Here is a 26,604-nt window from a genome sequence, read left to right on the forward strand (position 1 = left end):
GTGAAGAAGTTTCTTGGTAACGATTTACTTCGCAGATTGGTCAAATATCTTATAAAATGCCCTTACTATTAAGAGCGTCTGCTAAATGCCTAAATTACAAATTGTAAATTGTAGGACTGCCGCACCAAGTTGACCCTCATCCGGCAGAGCGCGGACAGCCTCCGGGACAAAGCCCCGCAGCTGGACCTGCTGCTGCAGGGGGCCAGGCTGACGGTGACCAGGGACGGCTCGCCGGCCTCCTGCCTGGACATGGTGGCCGCCCTGGTGCGCAGGCTGGGGGAGGCGGACGGAGGCTTGGCCAGCCAGCAGCACAGCGCCCAGAGGGAGACGCAGAGCAGGTCCCTGGGCCTGAGGACCAGGGCCCTGCTGGGAGAGCTGAGGAAGATCCAGGAGAACGCCGAGAAGCAGGGGCTGAAGGAGCCCACCATGCCCGCTGTACAGCAGAGGTAAGCACGCGTGTGTACAGTAGGGCATTCACGAATAGTGATTTTTAGTATTCGAATTATTCAACCTCAAAGTATTCGAATAGTCGAATATTCGACAGGAAAAAAAATAAAATAAAAAAAAATATATATATAATAAAAAAAAATCATCGAATAAAAAACGAGCAATTCTCTGTCTAGTAGTGACAGTTGCATTAGCTGGCTCTTCCTCCATCATGACGTCGCGTTTGCCGGCTGGCTGCATTTGTTCCCACTGGTAATTAGTTCCGGGAGACGAAACGTGACGCATGACATCAGAATAGATAGAGCATTAACCAATACCAATTCATCCACCAAGGTCATTGACAGCTCACTCTTATGACTACCTATCTAGCCAAGCTGTATAAACCCTGAAGAAATAATATTTGTTTTTAAAAAAGAGAGAACATTTTGAAGTAAATTTAGAATTCCAGACTCTTTGGAGTACCTTTTCCATCTCTGCTGTGTGTGTCACACGTATCAGAAGAAGGCAAGCACAGTTCGATACCTGATGTATTGGTCTTAAACCCATATTCTTCTACCTGTAAAACCATTTCAGAGCTGGGTTAACGATACAACCTAAACAAGAATGCACCCAGCAGAGCAGCGGTTCTCAAACATGTTCATGCCAAGGGCATCGCTGGTGTAGCAGAGATAAAGGAGCTAACTACAGTAGAAACACTTATTCAATGAGCAGACTGACAGCTTATTACAGCTGGGGGCCCGGTGGCTCCCTTGTCCTGCATGAACTAGCGCAATGCTTCATTTATGTAAACAATAAGACTGTGTTCCCCAGGCTCCGAGCGCTGTCAGATCTGGAGGCCGCGCTGCAGGCCCAGCGCTGTGAGCTGCACAGTCTCCAGGAGGCACAACAACAGAGCCCGGCGGAAGGAGGAGAGAACCCTCTGAAGGAGGTGGAGACTCAGTGGGAGGAGACGCAGAGAGCCCTGGCTGACAGGTACGGGAGGCTGGAGTTTCTTTTCAGCACAAACTACTGTCCTCTCCAGGGACATGCTGGGCCCCTGATTCAGCCCGGGAAAAAGAGTTGGAGAGGCCCTCATTTTTCTTTTTTTTTAGTTATATTTCGTCGTTGTCGGGTGGAAACCTTGTTATGTCCAAAACCGTTTGTTTCGTATTTATCATTTGAAAAATGATTTAAACTAGTGAAAACAGCCGATCTACAAGCACACAACGCCTCGCGGTGCGAGGCGTTGTGTGCTGTTTTTTTTTTTTTGTGTGCTGTTTTCTGCTGTTTTCACTACTATTGTGCAACGCCTTGTATGATGAAGCAGGGCTTTACTTTGCGAAAACATTTATACATTTGAAACTTGGTGATACAAGGTTTCTGCCCAACAGTGACGATTTACTTTGTTGGCCGCCCAGCCCCCAAAATGGAACGAAGGCCGACATTTTATTTGGATTTTTTTCCTAATGGCCGGCCTGGACCGGCTGGAAATGAACCGGCCGTTTGGGAGTTGTCCCGTTTTTCCCAATGGCCAGCACATCCCTGGTCCTCTCTCTTAACCGTATACCCATTAAAACATCACCGAAAACATCTGTGTGGAATTTGAGATCTTGGCTATATATCTTCTCTGTCGGGTGGAAACTGTTCAGGATTCTAATTCAAGAGTAGCAAACTAGCAGATCTACAAGTTCGAAACGCGCCGCTTGTGGATCTACTTTTGACACTGTAGTTAAGTAGTATGATCAAGTTAGGCAAAACTGAACCTAGATGAGGCGTCACCTGTACTTACTTTCATCCTATTATATTCAGTATCGTTATTCATGCTTCTGTTGCAGACAGGAACAGTGCAGCGTCTTGATGGAGCTCCTGAAGAAGTTCCAGAGTTGCCGCAGTTACCTGAGTAACACCATGCAGAAAGCCGAGCAGACCACCAGCGAGCAGGCGTCTTACATGAGCAAGGACAACCTGCAACGACTTATAGCCAAGGTGACGCAACACACATCACATAGCGTTGAGTCCATGTCGATGGTGGAGTTGCATGTTTGCTCTTAAAGGGATCCCTGGCTAATACGACAAATATGCCTTAATACATTATAATTGTCCTCTATAACTACAATGTAAAATTAAAAACACCTTAAATATTTTATTTCTTATAGAAATAGCTAATATTTCACTCAATATGGGAAATGCCTGTCGCAAGTTGATGATGTCATACATGTCATGTGTGATCTATCCCTATGGAATTTATGGCATGCGTGTGCAAAAAACACATTTGAAATATTGATTTGGTGCTCATATTAACCATAGGAAGTATTACGTTTGTTTTTATTTGCACAATGATGCATTCTATAAATTCCATATGGGATAGATCACACATGACATTTATGACATCATCAACTTGCGACGAGCATTTCCCCTGTTGAGTGAAAGATTAGCTATTTCTAGAAGAAATAAAATAATTAAGGTGTTTTTAATTTTACATTGTAGTTATAGAGGACAATTATAATGTATTAAGGCATATTTGTCGTATTAGCCAGGGATCTCTTTAAAGCTGACTGGGTGGATGTTTCTCAAGTGGGTTTTCATGCAAATCGTGGGAAAATTGGGAATTTTTACATTCTAGTGTTAAACAACACACAAGTTCTCCTCATTCTACCACTAGATGGCAGACACACACTGGAATATAACTGACATTCTAACTGTGTGTGCATGTGCACGTGTGTATGTCTGTCTGACTGGTGTGTGTGTGTGTGTGTGTCTGTGCCCAGGTCCATGATATTAAGGAGAACTTGAGTGGCCTCGGGGAGCGTATGGATGAGATGAGAGGCGTTTGCAGACAGCTCCAGTCCCACCTGAAGAAGATCCCTGACTGCAGCGAGACTCCGTTTGAGGCTGAGGCTGATGTGCTGATGGACGGCTGGCTGGACGTACGACCTCCAACCGTTATATGATTGAATTTAGTTTAATGCAGCATCATTCTGTCCAGCTGTGGGTCCCTAATACCTCTCACACATAATTTGATTTGTGGTTCTCAACATTGTAATAGTTGTTGTAACCTTTGATAATTCTGGGTTCCATGACGAGAGGCTAAAGTTCTCATTCGAGTCTCTGCATGAAAAAGGTTATAACCCCTGCAGCAGTGGATTACAAAGTATGGTGATAATAATAATAATAATAATAATTGGAAATAATTGGAATTCAAATTCAATTCAGAAGTCTATTGTGCTATTTTAACCACTTTCATCCTGGCGTCCTTATTTTGGGCGTGCCGTCGTTTTGAACATTTTCTAAACATTAAATAACTAAACGTAAATAACAGAGCCAGCCCGCTCTGTTCCAATTGGATGGATGTTGGACCTGAGATGAAATGGACTGTTTATGCTTTAGCTTTAGAGAAATAGCAGATATACAAGCTCACAGCGCGGCACCGAGTGCCGCGCTGCGAGCTTGTAGATCTGCTATTTTTGAAAAATCGTGAAAATGAGTGCAAGTCTTTGAATCTTTGACCCGATCTTTGACCCGACTTCTAAATCCTTCCTCTAAATCATGCTGTTCTCAAACCTTTTCACGTCAAGGACCCCCAAAATTACAGGTATTTTCCGGAAAAAAACCATGATTTTTCTAAAATAGCAGATCTACAAGCTGCCGCGCTGCGAGCTTGTATATCTGCTATTTTTCAATCGTTAAAGCAGTCAATAATCCTAGGCCTAAATGGGTTAATTGATCTAATCCCAGCCGGACGGAACAGAACTGTAGTGACCTATGTGTAAAACGAACAGAACTGAACTCGACTGTATCTGCATCCATCGACCATGACTGCATCTGTTCTGTTCTTGGTATGCCAGGTAACCGAGAAGACAGACTCGTACATGGACAACCTGAAGGTAGGCCTGGAGCTGTGGGAGAAACTGCTGATGTTGGGTGGAGAGGTGGACGGCTGGGCCGCAGCCAAGCTGGCCCTGTTCGCAGAGGGCCACCCCTTCCACAGCCAGGAGCAAGTCCTCACCATGAGAGTAAGATCCACACACTTAACACTGTACACCAGGGGTCTTCAACAGGGGGTCCGCGACCCCTAGGGGGTCCGCGGAGGTACTGCAGGGGGTCCGCGAAATTATTGGTAAAAAAAAAAAAAAAAAAAAAAAAACGTTTTTTTTTTTTTTCATTTTTCAAATTTATGTTAAAAAATAAATCATGATTCTATCCATTTTGAATAGCTTGAATACATGATTACTATGCAATTGACAGATTGTTGATATTATTGACATTGGTTCTCAGTTAATAGTATGTTTAGAAATGGTAGTGGTACGGCCCACCCTGCTCGCTGTAACTTTTTACATGTTTGAAATAAAAAATATATCGTAGCCCCGACCCCCCCACCCTACGAGGTGGTAGGGGGTCCCTGCTCCATCTCCCCATCAGTTTGGGGGTCCCCGGCCTGAAAACGTTGAAGACCCCTGCTGTACACGCATATCACTGTAGTCGGGTGGAAACTTTCTATGTCCAAAACCATTCGTACAAGCAGGCGAGGCTTTGTGTGTACTATCGGGGAATAGCCTACCAGAAAATAATAATAATAATAATAGTTTGGAAGTTGCGGATGAGGATGCGGATCTATAAATTGGATAATATAATTAATGCAGTTGGATTATGGGCGGATAATTAATTTGCGCGGGTGGATTCGGATGACAAAAGCCTATCCGCGCATCACTAAAATAAACTATTTACAAGCTCACAGTGCATGTAGAGATAGAGGAGATTTGAGAGTCCTTATAAAAAAGATGTATCCAAAATAAGGCATTTGATGCAAAATGAGTTGCTACACTACCAACAAGTAATAGACTCAAATAGTCGACTCAAATTGAAGAATCGCCACCCCGTGGCTGAACAGCCACACTACACGTAGAAATAAAATATCACATTTCAAGGGGGCACGGCTAAGAATTTGGAGGCGTGTTTGACAGAGGTACCTCTAGGCGGCGCGAGGTCTCTACTGCCGTCATTTTAGAGTTGGCGACGGAAATTTTTGTAACCCACTGTAGATCAGCTATTTTCACTCGTTTTGTGCGACAGTCTTGTATGATGAAGCAGGGCTTTACTTTATGGGGAAAAACATGAAAACTTGAAACATGAAACTTGGAGATACAAGGTTTCTGCCCGACAGTGACAATATATTTATATGGTTCCATTTTCTATTTTACTGAATTATAGTCAAGAGAAAGTTGAAATTCGATTGATAACAGCTTATGTTGTCTTGTCTGATTTACTTTAAACCTGTCAAATTAATGATTTAACTTTTAAGCCCAGTCTGCACCAAGGATAAGTCCAGGGATTCTGCTGCAAGAGGGTTGCTGCTTAGTGTGGACTGGGCTTTAGGCTGTAACGTTGATTCTTTTGTCAGGATGAGATCCATTCTCATGAGGAGAACATTGAACGCTTCCACAAGAAGTCCATTGAGATCCAGGAGATGCTGCAAAGCAAGGAGGCTCCAACAGAGCTACAGGTGAAGATCTGGAAGGGGTTCTCAATGTTGTGTCCATATTGCATGTAGAGCACTGGTTCTCAAACAGTGGGCCTGGACCCTTTTGTGGGTCATTTCACAAATAAATAAAAGAAAAATTCTATAAATTAGAAAACAAATTTAGTGAAAATAGATCAACTACAAGCTCACAACGTGGTACGAAGCAGCGCGTTGTGAGCGTGTAGATCTGCTATTCTCACTACTTTGGGTCCCAGGCAAACATCTACCGTAATTGCTGGACTATAAGACGTACCTGAATATAAGCCGCACCAGCTACATTTAGAACAAAAAACAAATGTTTACATACTGACTATAAGCCGCAGGTGTCCTTCCTGCTTCCCACGCCCCTGGTGGCCATTAGCTGTACAAATCTATATATAAATCGTTGTTAAAGACCATTGTAAAACTAACTGTCCGTTAAATCTCCATATAAGCCGCACCGGCATATAAACCGCAGGGTTCAAAACATGGGGAAAAAGCCACGGCTTATAGTCCGGCAATTACGGGTAATTTCATCTGGCTGCCTCTTCAATGATTAGAAACTAAACAAAGATGTTACCACTGCCAAAAGACTACAAGCATAATTATAACATACATAGCTAATGGCACAATACATGCCGTGGCAACTCATAGTCTGAAAGTAATCCTCCCAACCCTCTCCCTCCTCAGGTGATGGAGACCCATCTGAAGAAGAGGATGGAGCAGGTGAAGGAGCTGTACGCTGACAGCACGGATGTGTTTGAGGAGTTGATCGCCGTGAAGAAACATCTGTCAGAGCAGATGGCAGAGTGCCAGGTGGCCATAGAGAAGACCCAGGCCTCCGTCAGCCAGGTCGACATGGCAGAGCCCCAGGCCAACAACACCATAAAGGTACACAAGCTCTCTATATGCTGCTAGTTGTTACAATTTACAGTTTCAGGGTTCCCACGGTCATGAAATTCCTGGAATTATTTTGAAATTAGAAAAATATTTTTCCAGTACTGGAAAAGTTTTGGAATTGATCAAGGGTCCTGGAAGGTCCTGGAAAAAAATAACTATGCATTGTCTTTCGTTATTGATTTTGTCAATACTGAAATGACAAATTAAACATTGGCCAAATTGTCGAGGCAGAAATTTTGAAAATAGCAGATCTACATGCTCACAACGCCTCGCAACGCAGATCGGCTATTTTCACAATAAAACCGTGTTATACAAAATTCCTCAAATCTCTTCAAATATGATTATTTCGTGGGGGTCACAGCCTAAAAAGGTTGAGAACCACTGGCATACACTTCCTGTCTTTGGGCATTGCGCATAGGAGTAAGCGACTCGTTATTGAGCTGAATTATTGTTACTTGTCCTTACCCGTTCAAAGATATGAGCTCCGAAATGATGTGCAGTGTGTGGGTTATGGGATGCACTGTGCACACAGTATATGAGGGATGGAAAGTAACTTTAACTGGTGCTTGCATGATAATATGTTGGAGCATCAATGTAAGAAATACCCGTTTCGTTTAATGGCTACAGAGATACTGTGTACCGATCTGCATGATTTTTGGACAACATCTGTAACAGGGCCAGACACCATTGACTTCTTGTGGAAGCGTTCAATGTTCTCCTCATGAGAATGGATCTCGTCCCCCAAAATAGGGATGCCAAGGTTAAAGGCAAAATGCTATTCTCCGCCTGTACAGCCTCACTGCCATTTTTTCTGTATTCACTGCTTTATTTCTCATCCACAAGAGTATTGCTGCAACTGAGAACAACTTTTACTTTATATCTTACGTTGTTCCCCCTCCAACAGCATCTGTGTGATGAACTGGGGGCGCAGGAGGAGCGGGCCGAGGCTGTGTTGAAGGAAGTGGGCTTGGTGTCCAGCGTGGCCAGTCCTCAGGTGGTGGAGGTCCTGTCTGCTGACTGTACCAGGCTCAGAGAGACCATCGCACACACCAAGGACAGCATCCGCCTGAAGAGAGTGGAAGCAGAGAAAGGCCTGCTCAAAGTCATAACAGGTCAGAGTTAGGGCTGTCACGATTATGACATTTTACATGACGATTAATTGTCACTCAAATAATTGCGATTAACGATTTAATTGTGTTTTTGTCGTTGACAATTACATTTCTGTTTGGCTTTTAGGCTTTGAAGTTGCATATGGTAGATATGACACATGACCTAAATATACAAAGAAATTACTGACATATTTGACAACCTTATACTTAAAAAAGAACATCGATAGTGGAAATAGCCGATCTACAAGCTCACAACGCGTCGCGATGCGACGCGTTGTGAGCTTGTAGATCTGCTATTTCCACTATTTTCGACTTTAAAAAATATATATGAACATTTTTCAACATGGAAACGATTATGACGATTATGAAAAATAATCATGATTATGTCAAATAATTGCGATTAGACGATTATGAAATAATTGTGACAGCCCTAGTCAGAGTTAGATTCTCACTCTTTTTTTACATGGGAAAGGTATAATACATCTGGCAGGCTGGCACGCGGCGCTTAAACAGAAATGACATGACATCCAAGTTGGCCTTTGTTTTAAGATTATTTCCAAGAGAAAGCACGGTGGGTCCAGTGATGTAAATGAGGGCCTGCCCGCAATTGTACTCCCGAGTTTAAATAAATGTTATGATGATGATGATGTATGTTGTTTAATCACAATCAAGACAATCTTTATTATCCCCACAGGGCTATTTGTTGCACAGCCAAGAGTAAATGAATAATCAACACACACCAATCAATGCACGAACAATTCAGACAAGAAACATGAAATTATTCCATGTTATTATTCCAAAGGGCATTTTTTTGAAATAACGTGAACTCAATAAATAAGGAGTGGCTTGTGACAGTGTCCCGACTTGGGACGGTGTCCCAAGATCGAGTCTGGTTCAAGAACCATGTCACATGTCAGTCCCTCTTCGCTTTCCCTTCTCTGTCTCTCTCCACTGTACTGTCAATTAAAATAGAAATGTCTAATACACAGTGAAGAGAAAATAAATTCCATCTTCAAAACAACTAAAGAACAAGTGCAGCCTAAATCAAAGTGAAGCAAAAAAGGGGACTCTGTATGTAACTGTCTTGTTTCAGTCTGTCATCCTTAATCATTATCTTTATCTGACAGTACAGGAGTGAGAGACGGGATGACATGGGGATTTATTTATTTTTTCAAGCTGTTGAAAATGGCTCCACTAATGATCGTGTTGTCTTTCTTGGATTCATCTTACGCTAACTGCTCGCTGTGTGAATGCTAGACTGAACCAACACTAAAATGCAGTATGCTTCATGGTTTTGAAAATGCTACCTGGATTTTTTTTACCTGTCAGACAAAAGCCTCATGATAAACACCCATTTTTCTGGATTTGAAAATGTCACGGACATTTCAGAAATAGTTTCTGCCCGGTATTTTACTCTGTAAGCGTCTCCTCTGTCTCTCCGTCAGATGACAGCCAATCGTTTGAGGAGTGGTTCCAGGATACGCAGCTGTCCGTCAACGAATGCTTTGAGAATCCTGAAAGCAGAGAAGATGTGGCCACTTCCCTGCAGAGACTGACTGTAAGTGGATGGATGGATGGATGGATATTGATGGATTATTGGATAATGTAAATAACTAGAAAGGTGCAATTCTAGGAAATTTCAACCGTAGTTGCCTATTTATATTATATATTGTGATATCAAATCCATTATATTGTCCATTCAGAAAAGGGACATACGGATGGGGAAGTATATAGAAAAAAATCTAAATAATACAGTCAAACAAGAACTATAGTCTGATTGTCCTGTTGGGCAACCACACTAATTAATAAATGAATCAGGGTTTTGAAAGTGATTTTCATCCACTATGGGTCCTTTCTGGTTAAAAGGATCGTCTGAGGCAGTGTTTCTCAAAGTGCATTCCAGGGACTCTGTGGGTTATTTTTGGGGGGGTCTAAATGGACCCAAACAAGTCTAACTCTGACATTCTACAAATGGAACCAAATGCGGGTCCATTTGGTTCCATTTGTACACTGTCAGAGTTAAGGGGAGACCTTGAAATGTAAACGTTTGAGAAACACTTGTCTGAGGTAGGGCATTCACGAATATTTCTAGTATTCGAATTATTCAACCTCAAAGTATTCGAATAGTCGAATATTCGACAGGACTGGCCAAACTGTCAAATATTAAGTAAGCAAGAGGCGAACATTGCCGATCTACAATAGATCTACAATGTCTCCCCGATCTACAATAGCAGATCTACATGCTCACAACGCCTCGCGTTGCAAGGCGTTGTGAGCATGTAGATCTGCTATTTTCACAATATTTATCTGCGGAACCGAGTCACATTAAATGTAATACCTACAATTCCAAGTGCTTTTCAGGGTGGTGGTCCCCAGTTCAAATATGTTTATTTTGGGGGTCACGGCCTAAAAAGGTTTGAGAACCCCTGGTATAGAGCATTAACAAATTCATCAACCAGGGCCATTGACAACTATTTTTTTATGACTTCCTATCTAGCCAAGCTTTATAAACTATACATGTTTTAAAGAGAAAACAATAAAAAAATAAAAATAAGCGAATATTCGACGTTGAATAGTGACTTTGATGTTCGAATATTTGGTGAATGCCCCTAGTCTGAGGTATAAACAAGTCCCCTTGGTTTCTGTTCTCCTAGGGTTTCCTGGTGTCCCAGGAAGGAGAGAAGCGTCTGGAGAGGCTGAGGGAGCACCTGGAGAGAGCTGGAGGAGGAGGAGGAGGAGGACAGGTCCCTCCCCAGTCCCTTCCTCAGCTCCTCTCCTGGCTCAAGGAGCAGGAGGACGAGGTGGCCACCTTCAGAACTCACTGTCAGAACCGACAGAAGCAGATGGAGGCCACCATCGGTGCCTTGAACAGGTAACTTTACCTGTTTTATCTCCAGGGTTCCCACGGTCATGAAATTCCTGGAAATATTTTGAAATTAGAAAAATATTTTTCCAGTACTGGAAAAGTTTTGGAATTGATCAATGGTCCCGGAAGATCCTGGAAAAAATAGCTATGCATTATCTTATATTGATTTTGGTAATACCTCTGAAATGACAAATTAAACATGGGCCAAATTGTCATATATTAGAGGCAGAAATTGTGAAAATAGCTGATCTACATGCTCACAACGCCTCGCGTTGCGAGGCGTTGTGAGCATGTAGATCTGCTATTTTCGCAATAGAAACGTGTTATACAAAATTCCTCAACTCGTAGTGCTCGTCAGCGTCCCCAGTTCAAACATGATTATTTTGGGGGTCACGGCCTGAAAAGGTTGAGAACCATTGGCATACACGACCTGTCTTTGGGCATTGCGCATAGGAGTAAGCGACCTGTTATTGAGCTGAATTATTGTTGTATCGTCCTGGAAATAAGGTTAAATATTCTGGAAAAGTTTGGGAAATGAATAGGTAAAATGTGTGGGAACCCTGCTAGGAGAACAAGCAAATAAGAGATCAACCACACGTGAACCATAACTTCCTCTATCCTGAGCATGTCATAATTGGGAGAACATTTGGTTCTCAGAACGTTTGCTGAAAATAGTGGATGTAAATGTGTGAGCTTGTAGATGTACTATTTTCGCCAAAGAGATATACTGTAGTGTTAAGGGTAAAATGGTCCCCTGGGGGACCCCGGTCAGTATATACAGTATACTATACAAATGTAGTATAACATTTAAGTTTAATTGGCTTATATTCAGAACTTAAAGTTGTACCATGTAACTTTTTTTATAAAACAAATCTTAAAATTGTCCTAACTGTTAAATCGCTAAAGTTTTAGAACACCCACTCCGTTATTTTCAGCTTCTGAAGCCTTCTCTTTATATGTTTTCTTCTTAGCAGTGACAGGGGCGGGATTTCGCGCCAAAATGACGTAATCTGCATCATCTGTATACGTTGTGTATACGTTGCCCAATCACATCGCCGATCATGCACACATGGTACACTACCGGCCAATCACAGCTTATCTGCTCTGGTCTCCAGGAAGCGCCTCCGCTTGGCTACAGTGTTTACCATGGTGAAGGATTTTAACCTCTTAATCCACAAATCCTGGCCAGAAAATTACGTTCTACCATGCGTTCTACCCCTCCACGGATTACTATCGGTCGCGGTGGTTTGCTGGCGCCGCTCCGGTGGTCCGCGGCGGTGGTCCGCGACGACTCCGGCCGAAAAACGGCCGAAAAAAGCAATACCGCTACTGACCACTAGTTGAGCAACTTACACAGTATAGCTTTAAATTCTGTATGCTCTAAATCAATATGATGCCAAAGTAATGAATCCTAGCAAACCTTGATTATATGATGGGAATTGCTGAAACCAACAACAGTAACTTGCTCATCAAATATAATCTCTTCTCCACTTCTCCAGTCTGCAGGAGCAGTATGAGAAGTTCCGTGATTGGCTCCAGAACAAAGAGAAACAGTCATCTGAACCAAAGCAAGTTGGCCAACTTGTCAAAGACCTTCACAATGAAAGGTACTGTAATCAAATTCTGTGTACTATTTTCATAATGCTTTTAATTTAATCTTCAATCACCTGAGTACTCACAATAAAGACCCCACAGGAGGACCATTATACTTGACTTCAAGTCATCGTTGATGATTGATTCAATTCAATATTGGAAATTGCCTTGGTGGCACTGGTTCAGAGACAGGCACATGGGGACATAGGAGGAAGGCACACTGATGATATCTAGTCTGCTGTTTGCTGAAGTGTATATGGAGCTTGGGACAGATATGTTAACCACTCTGCAACCAATATGAAATACTGTTATGAACAAAAGTAGCTAGTGAAGTAGGTCATTCATAACTGTAGTGGTCAGTTATGATCATGGCTATTTCCATTTCCCAGAGGCATGACAGTCAGGTGCTTAAATTATACTCCTGCGTACGATGGTGTCCCACAACAAAAATAGTGAGTAGATTGGCTTTTAGATTGACTATTTTCGGGATGGTACACCATCGTACAACAGTAGGGTAGTCCTTCATTGCTAGATGGCGATACTGAGTTGGTTCTCTTCTCACTTCCTTCAAAGGTGTTACCAATTAAATGTACCAATTTATTTCAAGGACCCACTTAACTCTGAGTGTACAAATGGAACCAAATGGACCTGTAAGGGTCCATTTGGTTCCATTTGTACACTCTCAGAGTTACACACATTTTAAGGTGTCATTTGGAACCCCAGAGGAACCATGAGGGTCCCTGAGACCCACTGGTATCAGCACCCTGACTCTGTTTGACCGGAATGGAACAGAGCCTTCATTTGTATTATTGGAAGAGAGAGAATTGACCCAACTTCTCTCCAAAATGGCTGCTGTGCACATAGCCTATTATTGGGTGTGTAGGGCTGTCACAATTATTACATAATCGTCTAATCGCAATTATTTGAGGAAATCGCAATTATTTTGCCATAATCGTCATAATCGTTTCCATGTTGAGAAATGTTACTATAGTTTCAAACACTTTCAAAAAGTAGTGGAAATAGCAGATCTACAAGCTCACAACGCGTCGCGATGCGACGCGTTGTGAGCTTGTAGATCGGCTATTTCCACTATCGATGTTCTTTTTAAAAGTAAAAAGTTGTCAAATATGTCAGTAATTTCTTTGTATATTTAGGTTATGTGTCATATCTGCCATGTGCAACTTCAAAGCAATTATTTGAGTGACAATTAATCGTCATGTAAAATGTCATAATCGTGACAGCCCTACACTCACCGCACTGCAGTAGTCAAACCGTTATGTGTCATGTCTCCCCGTGGACCAGTGGGAGAGCCGAGGCCCTGCGTGAGCTCCTGGCGTCGGTGCGGAAGCAGGGAGTGAGAGCCGACAGTCTGCTGAAGGACGGAGACGACCTCCTGCAGCGCTACCACAACCTGCTGGAGAGGCTGGAGAGGCAAGCGGAGGCCCAGAGCACCCTGCAGGGGGAGTGTGACGGGTTCCTCACCCAGGCACAGAGCACCAGGACCTGGGTCAAAGACATGGTCCAGCCACTGTCCTCCCAGATAGGCAAGACCATGCATCCCGAGGAGAGCAAACAGTTGGCACAGGTCAGTGAATAAGGATGCACTTTCCCCAAGGGCCGAATCATGTCTAGGGTACCAAGCCGAGGGCCACAACATTGCAGGGGCGACGGTGGCGTTCCCGCTACTCCAATGACCTGTTCAGATATCGTTGTTGTCGGGTGAAAATCTTGTATGTCCAAAACCGTTCGTTTTGCATTTATCATTTAAAAAATTTCGATTTAAGCTACTGAAAACAGCCGATCTACAAGCACACAACGCCTCGCACCACGAGGCGTTGTGTGCTTGTAGATCGGCTGTTTTCACTACTTTTGTGAGGCGGCCTTGAATGATGAAGCAGGGATTTGCAAAAGAACGTACAAATTTGGAGATATGAGGTTTCCACCTGACAACAACGATATACTAGTGTTGTTGTTGCTCTTATACCACCATTATTACTGGGGTTGGTGGGGGCCTGACAGTAGCCCCCTGCGGGCCGCCTATGGCCCGCGGGCCGCCTATTGGGGAACTCTGACTTAGAACAACGGACTCACTCGCCAGCTTTCGCCGTGGACTGAAGACTCACCTTTTCAGACTCCAACCTAAACCCATAGCACTACTGAAAACACTCAATGACCATACATGTAGCTAGTTAGCATTTGTTTTTAGGTTTTTTATAATCCTTTTTTCTTTACTGATTATATTGTTGTTGTTTTTTTAGATTGATATTCATATGCATTTGTTATATTGTTGATGTTCTGACATGTTATCTTGTTTATTATAGTGATGTATTATCTGCTTATTGTGAGTCGCTTTGGATTAAAAGCGTCTGCTAAATGCCTAAACTGTAAACTGATGCACCAAAGGCCAAAGGGTTGTAAGTTTGGTGACCTCTAAAGATAAAACATTATGAGTGGCCATGCCATGCTGCCCATAGTATGTTGTGATGTACTGTAAGCAACATAGCTGCAGCTCATACAATTTATAATAGAACATGGATTTTGAGAAAGCTTGCACATTGGATCCCCTAACTCTAAATACACTCATTATTAATTGTACTAGCTGCAGCTGTGTTGCATACATCACAGTGTAGTACGGTCAACTTGGCATGTTTTTACACTTTTTATAATGTTCAACTCTTTACTTTTCTGTGTGTAATGTTACTGATGACATATTGCTGTGAGTTAATGCGCTCCTTAATGTCTTCAGACCATCCTGAGGTCCAAGGCTGACGGAGACTGCAAACTGACAGAGCTAAAGAAACAGGGCGAGGCTCTGCGTCAGAATGAGGACCTGGAGGAGAGCAGGAGACGACAGGTGGAGCAGACGGTCCGAGACACGGAGGAGGAGTGGAGGAATGTCCTGCAGACTGCGGAGAAGACTCTCCACAAGGCTGAGAGACAGGCTGTCTTACACCGAGACTTTGAGGCTTTCAGAGCCCAGAATGACAGCGTCCAGTCCTGGATAAGAGACCACAAACACAGCTTACAGTCTCTGGGTGGTCACATGGACACCGAAGAAAGGATACAAAAAACACAGGTACATAGAATTAGCATATTATAGATGTTTGAGAACTTATTCTGTCCAAATTAGCAGTTAAACTATGAGCTTTTTTGTTGTTGCTATTTTAAAAAAAAATGCACGTTTATGAAAATCTTTGAATATATATTATTTTAAAGTGAACATTTTTAACTAAAATCTTTGCTTCTGGGGGGTCCCGACTCCCGAAAACAACATATTTTGAGATGGGGGTCCGCGGTCAAATACACATAATTCTAGGGGTCCTTGACATTAATTAATATCTTATATTTTATGTACACTCTCTCCCATATAGAAATATCATATTATTTAAATAGCAATTTCCCATATTGAACAACACCATTTTTATTTGACTTTCATGATAAGAGGATGGTTCATGTTTGGAGTGGGACCAGGGTCATCACTGAAGCCAATGGTACCGGTTCTTGACCAATTAACACTGATTACGCCCAGATGTCTCATGGTGAATCTCTGCCTTTGTTTCCAGACCATTCTGAACGCCAAGCCCGAAGGAACCTCAAAACTCCATGACCTGAGGCAACAAGGCCAGGGTCTGTGTGAGAATGAGGATTTGGAGGAGGGCATGAGACAAGAGGTGGAGCAATCGGTCAGAGACACAGAGGAGGAGTGGAGGAACATCCTGAAGGCTGCAGAGGACGCTCTCCACAATGCTGAGAGACAGACTGTCTTAGACAACGACTTTAAGGATTTCAAAAGCCAGAATGACAGCATCCATTCTTGGGTGAACGTCCACAAACACAACCTGCAGTCTCTGAGTGGTCACATGGACACTGAAGAAAGGCTTCCCATTACTACGGTTAGTTTCATTATGTGAAACTTTGTTGAACACAATTGTATACTAGATTAAAGATTAATGAAATAAGTTGAAGCAGTAAAATAATTCAGGTAGTTTGTAGGTGTAGGGATAGCTGTGAGTACTTGGGCATCTGTTTGATGACTTATGTCAAAGGCCGTCTCATTTCATAATGTGTTGTCTGTCTTCACCTTACTGTCCATTAGATCAGAAAAAAAATACTGTTTAAAAAGCATGATTTTACAGGATCCCCATACTGCTCTTTATTATATGTCTGTCTGACTGTACTGTGTCACCAGGCCATCCTGAATTCCAAGACGGAGGGAGACTCCATGCTGTCGGAGCTGAAGAGAAGAGCCCAGTGTCTGTCCGAGGACGAGGGGAGCAGGAGAAAAGAGGCAGAGCAGATGGTCAGAGACACAGAAGAGCTGTTGAGGACCGCCCTGCTGTCCGCTAGAGAAGCGGAGGTCAAAAGCCTGTTTGATGACTTCGAGTCCCAGAAGAAAAGCAGCCAGGTGTGGATCCGAGAGAAGCAGCAGTGCCTTCAGTTCCTGGGCCGTCACATACCAACCGGAGAGAGATGCCACACGGCAGAGGTCTGCTTACAGCACTTTGATTGCATATTCACCACTTTGTGGTTTCAGCAAACTAATCATCTGGTCATACCAGCATCAGTGCTGTACTTGTCATTGTCTATTCACAGTACAGTATACAGTATATCATACATAAACAGACCATTTTCCCCTCAATGGCTTTCTTTTTTAGATTGCTTTCATAATTCTCTCCATTGTCTTCAAAACAAATCGGAACTTAACTGAATATTATTTAAGTTAACGTTGCCTAAAAATAAAAGGTTAAGAAGACATGGATGTTTTAATTTAGCTGTCCTTAACATGCCAGAATACTGTAAATTATTTGTTGAATTCATTAGATTACTGTAACTAGCCTTTACCCGTTCAAAGATATGAGCTCCAAAATGATGTGCAGTGTGTGGGTTATGGGATGTGCACTGTGCACACAGTATATGAGGGATGGAAAGTAACTTTAACTGGTGCTTGCATGATGTAGGAGCATCAATGTAAGAAACCCGTTTCGTTTAATGGCTACAGAGATACTGTTCCCCCCCCCCCAGCCCGCCCGCCCACCCACCCGCCTGCACACACACCCGCCTGCCTGCACACACACACACACACACACACACACACACACACACACACACACACACACACACACACACAGACACACACACACACAGAGCTGGTTAAACATTTTGCCTCAAGCTAGATGCATAATAGATGTGCCTCATGCGATTTCAGATCAATTGCTCCAGCCACTGAGGAGAAACGCTGTTTCAGACAGACAGACACTCACTCACTCAGACAGACATTCGCAAAATTATAGTATAGATGAGCGTTATTTGAGGAAGTATAATTTGCCGCTGGTTATACATTGTGACTTACTGTACAAACCCTATATTTTTCTAGTGAAACATTAAGAGAAGTAATCGATCATCAGCTCCACATATCCTCTCCACCGTAGCCCTTTACTTTTCTTTCGTTTTAAGGAATCACGTTTCTCTGCTCCTCAGGCCATACTGAGCTCCAAGCCCGAGGGAGACCGCATCGTGAACAACCTGAGGAGACGAGGCCAGAGCCTGTGTGACCAGCAGGACGTGGAGGAGAGCAGGAGGCAGCAGGTCCAGCAGACGGTCCGGGACACAGAGGAGCTGTGGAGGGCGGTCCTCCAGTCCGCCAGGGAGGCTCTGGATGACGCCCAGGCCCAGATCACCCAGGACACGGAGACCAGAGTGTCTGAGGTGAGACAGACAAACTTCTTATGGCTCATTGCCTGCTTGAACAGTCAAATCTTTTGAGCGTTAATTTAGGCCTGAATGCAAATCTGTGTCACTTTAGATTTGAAGCACTTCATTATTTTATGCTTTAACTATTAAAAAATCACACCCGTGTGAAGTGGAGCTGTGTGTGTGTGTGTGTGTGTGTGTGTGTGTGTGTGTGTGTGTGTGTGTGTGTGTGTGTGTGTGTGTGTGTGTGTGTGTGTGTGTGTGTGTGTGTGTGTGTGTGTGTGTGTGTGTGTGTGTGTGTGTGTGTGTGTGTAGATCATGTGTACCGATTTTTGTGACATTTGAAGAAAATATGTAGGAAAAGGAGCAAAAAGTGTGTTTTGGAGAAAATTCAAGATGGCGGAAAATCTATCCTGGCGCAAATGGGCGTGGCCTATATGGGGAGATGCGTCTTGACCCAAGGAATCCAGGGAAAAAAGAATTTTCCGATCTACGGTTCAAGAGTTACGGGGCAAAACGTAAAGTGGCCCGTTATAGCGCCACCATGAGGCTGAGTGATGTAATTATTTTTCGATTCATTCTTAAAATCATTATGAATCTCCTCTCCGAGGTTTGAAACTGTAGCTCCTATGGTTTACGAGAGAAAAATACTTGAAAGTGATTTCTTGCATTGTCCCATTATAAGTCAATGGGGACAATTAAGCGTCGTTTTTTGCCGATTACGTCGGCATGGTAAGGCGGATCGGAACGAAAGGTAATAGAACACCATTCCCGGCCGAGCCGCACATTTTGATGTATATATACGCGCCGAAGTCAGGCTACATACACACACACACACACACAGACACACAGACAGACCCACACAGCCACGTATAGGGAGCTGCACACAGCTCCAAAAATAGCAGATACAAGCTCACAGCGCGGCACTCTAAATCATGATTTTGACCCGATTCTATAAACGCCTTCTAAATTCTTCTTCTAAATCAGTGGTTCTCAAACTTTTTCATGTCAAGGACCCCCATGTATTTGGCCAAAAATATGGGACCGCCCAGAGAGATTTGAGTTACAAATGTTCACGTGCTAGCTATGGTTTGCTTACAGTTTTCTATGCAAAATGTAAAAGGGATACTTTGATTCGGAAATCGGAGAAAATGGGTACCATAAAGCAGGTGGAGTCAAAAACTTACTGGATTAGTCCAGGGTCATGTTTTCACCTGACAAAGCTTCAGTTGACAGTGATGCTGAATACACCACCAAAATGTGTTTTTCAGTTGAGAGAATTTGACACCCATAAACAAGACACTGGGGCCTGGGTCAGAGACCTGCATCAGCGCCTGCATGCCTTGAACAACCAAACAATGCCAGTGGACAGACTGCACACAGCACAGGTGAGTGTGGCCCACAACAGAGCAATAACTTGTACATGCAGTACAGGGAATTTGACTTAGTAGCACTCACATAAACGTAACACAACTATTAAAGAAAAATGTATGACATTTTTAAAATAAAAGGACAGATTTGGACCAAAGGGACCATGGGTGCCAATATTGTTATTTATTTTCTGATGTGTATACAACGATCTGTTGAATAGGGAGGCCTAATATATGAAGTAGTTTTATTTTTGACCACTTAATCAGTTCATACTTCGTTGACAGGGGTTCCCCAGGGGTCCATAGTTGGTCTACTTTATTCCCCCTCTCTACACCAAATCTCTTTGCAGAAAGTAGCCGATGTACTGTACAAGCTCACAACGAGTCGAGACGATGTCAGCTCTGTATACATTTCGGCCATTTGAAAATAGCCGATCTACAAGCTAGATCTGCTATTTTCAAAATATTTGTATACATTTGAAAACTTGAAATGACACATTCTGCATAATGAGTAATATAACTTACATTTTGAATTCCGGACTTTTACTTGTAACAGAGTTTTCCTATATTGCAGTTTTGATGCTTTTACTTAAGTAAAGAATGTGAGTACTTTTTCCACCACTAACCCTCGTGTGTGTGCCTTCAGCTCGTTCTCAGATCCAAGGCCGAGGGAGACTCCAAAGTGGCCCGACTGAAGAAACTCTGCCAGGATCTGTGTCAGAACGAGGACATGGAGGATAGCAGGAGGGCAGAGCTGGAGCGGACCGTCAGAGGCACAGAGGAGGAGTGGAGGACCGTCCTGCGAGCGGCCGAGGAGACCCTCCACACGGCCGAGAGACAGTGTGCTCTGGAGGGGCCGTGTAGAGAGTTTGAGAGCCAGAAAACAGACACCAGAGGCTGGGTCGGAGACAAACAGCAGCTCCTCCGCTCTCTGGACAGTCAGAAAGATCCAGAGAAGACGATACACATCACACAGGTATGTTCATGACTGGTGTTCATTTCAATGGGCATGTTAACAGTATTTGGTATATCTGCTATATGGAATGTCAATATATATACACATACTGCAGAGCCTATATAGTGTCATGCATTGACTAGTAGTCATTCAATATTGTAATAAAATAGTCAGATATTTCAAGAAGCATAAATGTTTTTAGTTTCGTTTTTTCACCTTATGTTACTAGGCCTGTTGGACGTTTTCACTATTGACACTGTTTAATGTCAAACTTTATATACTGTACTTTGCTCCACTCACAAGCTGGCAACGCATCACAATGCAACGTGTTGTGAGCTTGTCTATTTTTTAATGTTTGCCCCAGAATAAGGACGCTATGGTTTGTGCGATTAAAACAAGCACAAGCAGCACAAACCTCAAAGCATTAACTTGCTTGTCTTCTAACTCTGATTTAACTACTGTAACTTTCTCCTCAGGCCATCCTGAAGTCCAAGGCAGAGGGAGACGCTAAAGTAGCAGAGCTGAAGAGACGAGGCCAGGGTCTGTGTCAGAATGAGGACCTGGAGGACAGCAGGAGACGACAGGTGGAGCAGACGGTCAGAGACACAGAGGAGGAGTGGAGGAATGTCCTGCAGACTGCGGAGAAGACTCTCCACAATGCTGAGAGACAGGCTGTCCTACACAGAGACTTCGAGGCTTTCAAAACCCAGAATGACAGCATCCAGTCCTGGATGAGAGAACACAACCACAGTCTGCAGTCTCTGGGTAGTCACATGGACACTGAAGAAAGGCTACAGATCACTAAGGTCGGTTGAAATTTGTATCTGATCAAGTGCTTTTTGTTTTTCAAAGCTTTGCAGTTTACCTTGCATTTTACTTCAGACATGGAAGTCCCCTGGAAAATATCCACCTTTATCAACACAACAAACTTGATTTGCTGTTCTTTTTTTTTTTTTTTTTTTTTTCACTCAAATTTTTATTTTCCAAATTCACAATAAACAAACATCAACAAATTCGAAATTAAATACAATATATAAAATATAAATTATAAATGATAAATATGATTTGCTGTTCTAAAACCACAATTTAATGGCTTTAGAACAGCAATAACAACAAATCTAGTTATTATTTTTTACCTTTACAGAAATAGAAGTCCCCTGGGAAATATCCACCTGTATCTATCAATACAACTAACTTGATTTTCTATTGCTGTTCTAAAGCCACAATTTACGTATTGCACGTGTTTCTTCAGACCATCCGGAGCTTCAAACCCGCGGGAGAATCTAAAGTGGGTGAACTCCGGAGACAAGGCCAAGTTCTGTGTCATAACGAGGACCTGACGGAGAACATGAGACGGGAGGTGGAGCAGACCATCACAGACACAGAGGAGGAGTGGAGGAACGTCCTGCGGGCGGCTGAAGAGACGCTCCACGCGGCTGAGAGACAGCATGCTCTGGAGGGACTGTGCAGAGAGTTTGAGACCCAGAAAACAGACGCCAGAGGCTGGGTCGAAGACAAACATCAGCTCCTTCGTTCTCTGGACAGTCAGACTGCTACAGAGAAGATGATAAATACTGCACAGGTATGTTCATAACTGGTGACAGTAGCTGGTGAATAGAATGCTGTACACCAGGGGGTTTCAATGTCTGAGACAGTGGGCCTACTTTCCTAGTTGGGGAGAATCTGCCCCAGCTGCCCCAGCTGATTTGCGATAGATATCAGAGAAAGTGAGAGAGAGAGATATGCTGCTATGAGTTCTAAGTACACCGCCATGTCTAAGTTTACCCACACACTTTCATGTTCTTTAATGCTTGAAAGGCTAGGGCCTAGCGCTTCACAGTGGAGGCGCACCTTACACTTAGAAAACCCCTCCTATCAACAATATCACTCATTGAATACCAGTCATACAACAGTGTACCAACTTTGTTCAAATATTTTGAGAAACATAAACTGTATTTTTTCTTCTGTCACTATAAACATCTGTTACTTTTGATGCTGGTCAGGTATCAATGCGTTTAAATCAAATGCAAGTGGCTCACGTTTAAATCCAACTTAACCAACGTCGTCCTCAGGCCATCCTGAAGTCCAAGGCGGAGGGAGACGCTAAAGTAGCAGAGCTGAAGAGACGAGGCCACGGCCTGTGTCAGAATGAGGACCTGGAGGACAGCAGGAGACGACAGGTGGAGCAGACGGTCCGAGACACGGAGGAGGAGTGGAGGAATGTCCTGCAGACTGCGGAGAAGACTCTCCACAAGGCCGAGAGACAGGCTGTCCTACACGGAGACTTTGAGGCTTTAAAAATCCAGAAGGACAGCGTCCGTTATTGGATGAGAGGCCACCAACACAACCTGCAGTCTCTGGGCAGTCACACAGATGCTGAAGAAAGGATACAGATTACTAAGGTTGGTTGAAATTTCTATTTTTGATCAGATACTTATTTTAGACATACAGATGTGCCATTCAAAACTTTCACACTTCCTGCCATTAGCCCTATTCACGGCCCGCCCACTCAGCATCCCCCTGGTGCTGAAGTCACGTTTTGAAGTGTAAAACCCTGCTAAAAGCCCATAGAGTTAACACAAATCGCTAATTTAATGCAATTTCCGAATAGTAAAGTATAAAATACGGCTAGCATGATCAAGAACACAAGATAGTAAATGGCACAAAGCATTATAATTTACTTTACCGTTCGAAATAATGATTTGTTGGCTTTAAGTCCAGCTATTTCTGTTATAGTTTCCCCTTCTAAACTGACGTCAGCACCAGGAAGTTGCTGAGAAATTTGCTGAGTAGGCGAGCCGTGAATAGGGCTAATTGGCAAGACAGTAGATCTCCAGTGGATTGGTAGAACATTGAACTAGTTTTTGCTATTTTTATGACCTTCTGTCGTGGTTTCTTGCCATTTCTACAAAAATTACGCTCCATTCTCCATAAAAAATCGAAATAGGCAAAACTTTATTTTGTGACATACATACATACAGACATAGACATCTGATGGAAAATATCCACCTGTATCAACAACACAACAAACCTTTCTGTTGCTGTTTGGCACGGTTTTACTTATTACCTGTCCTCCTTCAGACCATCCTGAGCTCCAAACCCGCGGGAGAATCTAAAGTGGGTGATCTCAGGAGACACGGCCAGGGTCTGTGTCATAACGAGGACCTGATGGAGAACATGAGACGACAGGTGGAGCAGGCCATCAGATACACAGAGGAGGAGTGGAGGAACGTCCTGCGGGCGGCGGAGGAGACTCTCCACACGGCTGAGAGACAGCATGCTCTGGAGGGACTGTGCAGAGAGTATGAGACCCACAAAGGAGACGCCAGAGGCTGGGTCGAGGACAGACAGCAGCTGCTACGTTCTCTGGACGGCCAGAAAGACCCAGAGAAGATAATAAATGCTGCGCAGGTTAGTTTACAGCTGGGATTTTAACCCATTTAGGCCTAAAACTATTGGATGCTTTAACTATTAAAAAATAGCAGATATACAAGCTCACAGCGCGGCACCGAGTGCCGCGCTGCGAGCTTGTAGATCTGCTATTTTTGAAAAGTTGTGAAAATATGTGCAAATCTTTGAATATATATGTATTTTTAAAGCGAATTTTTGTAACTCAAATTTTGCTACCGGGGGGTCCCTGGAACTAAATATTTTGAGATGGGGGTCTGTGGCCAAACACATATCATTTTGGGGGTCCTTCACATGAAAAGGTTTGAGAACCACTGACATAGTAGTCTCTCAAGAACAGACTAACTGAGCTCCATTTAAGTGAAAATGACCTTTTCTTTGACGATGGCTGGCCAGATTGCTGACATAGAAACATAGGCTTTTCAAAAAACCTTAGAAGGATTCAAGCTCGCAGCGCGGCACCGAGTGCCGCGCTGCGAGCTTGTAGATCTTGTAGAGCTTGTAGATCTGCTATTTTTTAATAGCTAAAGCATTCAATAATTCTAGGCCTAAATTGTGTGGGAGCAGTAGTGGAATATTACAGAGACAATTATAGTACCGTATCGATATGTCCAGTGTAATACATTATGCAATATTCTAGCGCAATTATGAAATTGTCAAACGTTTGATGAACAGTGATGACAGGTGTTTTATTTAGCAGTTTGAAGCAGTTTGTTTGATTTAAGATCAAGCATATCGTTGCTGTTAGGTGTAAACCTTGTATATCCAAATCAGTTTAAATCAGTATAAAACGATTTAAACTAGTGAAAATATTGATTTTGCTTCTTGGAGATACGAGGTTTCTGTCCGACAGTGACGATATATTAAATCAAAATGTCTATAAAAGTCATTACAGTAATCTGTCAGCTATTTAGCCTAGCATATGAGCATTTGATTTCCTGCATTTATATTAAAATGAACCACTGTGTGCTCAGACCATCCTGAGGTCCAAACTGGAAGGGGACTCCAAGCTCCACGAACTGAAGAAAGCGGGTCAGGGTCTGTGCCAGAACAAGGACCTGGGGGAGAGCAGGAGACGAGAGGTGGAGCACACCGTCAGAGAGACGGAGGAGCAGTGGAGGAAGGTTCTGAAGACTGCAGAGGAGACTCTCCACAAGGCTGAGAGACAGTATGCCCTGGAGGGTCTGTGCAGAGAGTATGAGACCCACAAAGCAGACACCAGACGCTGGGTCGGAGACAAACAGCAGCTCCTCCATTCTCTGGACGGTCAGAAAGACCCAGAGAAGACGATACCTCCGGCACAGGTTGGACATTATTAATAAAGCAGTGGCTTAGATTTAATGATAGCTTTTGATGTGGATCTACAAATTGTTAACAGTATAGTCGGGGAGCCACAGGCCCAAAAGCTCAAAGAATAGGGTTTTACCTGTGACGTCATGACATACTTTTTATTTTAGTTTTTTCTATTCATTTGGTTATTAAGGTACACAGAATGAGAGGCCTGCTCTGCCAGAAACATTGCGAAAAAAGGTTATGGCCATTTGTATGTTCACTCCATCGACTTCACTATATAAATAAATAAATCTGCTTTAAGTAGCATGTGAGGGGTCAAACTAGTGGTTCTTCATGATTCTGAATCCATTGCAAGCATTTGTTTTGCATGAAAAACATTCCTTGGGCTAGATTTTGGCCTCTCAAAACTGTGATCTTTGATGACTCATCACTTTTCACCGTTTTGTGGGGCTGAAATCTAGCTTAAGGAATGTTTTCATGTAAAACAAATGCTTGCAATGGATTCAGAATCATGAAGAATCCCTAGTTTGACCTCTCACATGCTACTTAAAGCAGATTTTACCTGTACCTTATTGACCAAATTACTGCCAGATTATTTATTTATTTATTGGGTCTGGTGCCATCAAAAAGCGGCTTACCTTTGCGACGTTATAGTAGATAGACAGACATTTATTTATTTATTTATTTTTTATTTATTTTTATTGTGCAATAGTGCACTTTGGTCTGCCAGGCAGCAGAGGGCGGCGTCATGCGAGAATGAATGTGAATTTGCCTGTTATGTGTTGAAGAAGAAGAAGACCAGTCACTGGCTACAGAGCTCCGGGCCAGAGGAAATCAACAAGGAAGTGAAATTGTCTCTGTTGATGTAACGCATAATGGATTTTTTACACCATCACCGCGGAAAATGTGTTTACAGTACACGGCCGCGCGACCCCTCATCAGCTTACAGTCATCAGACGAACGAACGAACGAGCGCCGTATTGGCATCGAGGTTCTGTAAAAAATGGGGCGAACGTTAACGTTCAAAGCGTGGGGAGAGTTAATAGAAAAAACTAAAATAAAAAGTATGACATCACAGGTCCTCTCACATTTTGGGCCTGTGGCTCCCCGTCTAGTAATTATAAACGAGAACTGCACTCTGTCGAGGTGCCAACTTGCGTCTTGTGCACAAGTAGGCCATGTAAGGCCTACTTGGCCATGACGTACTTGCGCGCTCTGCTGGCGCAAGTAATTATAAACTATATACTAGAAAGGTGCAATTCGGAGAAATTGCAAGTGTGGTTGCAGTGACGGGAGTTGCGAGGAATCCACTGGGAAATGAATTCCGTCTTACCATTTCCTTGCCCTTGGGGTGTGCACAGTATATGAAGGATTGAATGTAGGAGTCTCAGAAGTAATGTTGGAGAACCCAGACGTATCAGTGATATCTGTATATATATCAGTCATCTCCAAATTTGGGGCACTTCGTGTCCAGGCCAGTATTATGACGTCAGAGT

The 26,604-nt window shown here is 43.2% G+C and overlaps 1 protein-coding gene across 1 annotated transcript in view; it reads left to right on the top strand.

Annotated features, from left to right (window-relative positions):
• syne2b (spectrin repeat containing, nuclear envelope 2b) overlaps positions 1-26,604 on the top strand; it is a 298,695-nt gene that overhangs the window by 66,761 nt on the left and 205,330 nt on the right. The window contains exons 27-50 of the mRNA XM_080751129.1: positions 115-446; positions 1,258-1,419; positions 2,262-2,412; positions 3,195-3,353; positions 4,272-4,439; positions 5,825-5,926; positions 6,614-6,814; positions 7,728-7,935; positions 9,378-9,490; positions 10,587-10,804; positions 12,298-12,405; positions 13,694-13,976; positions 15,138-15,467; positions 15,955-16,284; positions 16,581-16,877; positions 17,870-18,097; positions 18,447-18,641; positions 19,354-19,470; positions 20,099-20,428; positions 20,884-21,213; positions 21,660-21,989; positions 22,480-22,809; positions 23,489-23,818; positions 24,790-25,119. Coding sequence (XP_080607255.1) covers positions 115-446; positions 1,258-1,419; positions 2,262-2,412; positions 3,195-3,353; positions 4,272-4,439; positions 5,825-5,926; positions 6,614-6,814; positions 7,728-7,935; positions 9,378-9,490; positions 10,587-10,804; positions 12,298-12,405; positions 13,694-13,976; positions 15,138-15,467; positions 15,955-16,284; positions 16,581-16,877; positions 17,870-18,097; positions 18,447-18,641; positions 19,354-19,470; positions 20,099-20,428; positions 20,884-21,213; positions 21,660-21,989; positions 22,480-22,809; positions 23,489-23,818; positions 24,790-25,119 — 5,682 coding nt within the window. The remainder of the gene's footprint in view (positions 1-114; positions 447-1,257; positions 1,420-2,261; positions 2,413-3,194; positions 3,354-4,271; positions 4,440-5,824; positions 5,927-6,613; positions 6,815-7,727; positions 7,936-9,377; positions 9,491-10,586; positions 10,805-12,297; positions 12,406-13,693; positions 13,977-15,137; positions 15,468-15,954; positions 16,285-16,580; positions 16,878-17,869; positions 18,098-18,446; positions 18,642-19,353; positions 19,471-20,098; positions 20,429-20,883; positions 21,214-21,659; positions 21,990-22,479; positions 22,810-23,488; positions 23,819-24,789; positions 25,120-26,604) is intronic.

The sequence above is a fragment of the Nannobrachium achirus genome (genome assembly GCF_963921795.1).
Source record: "Nannobrachium achirus genome assembly, chromosome: 20".
NCBI classification, from domain to species: domain Eukaryota; kingdom Metazoa; phylum Chordata; class Actinopteri; order Myctophiformes; family Myctophidae; genus Nannobrachium; species Nannobrachium achirus.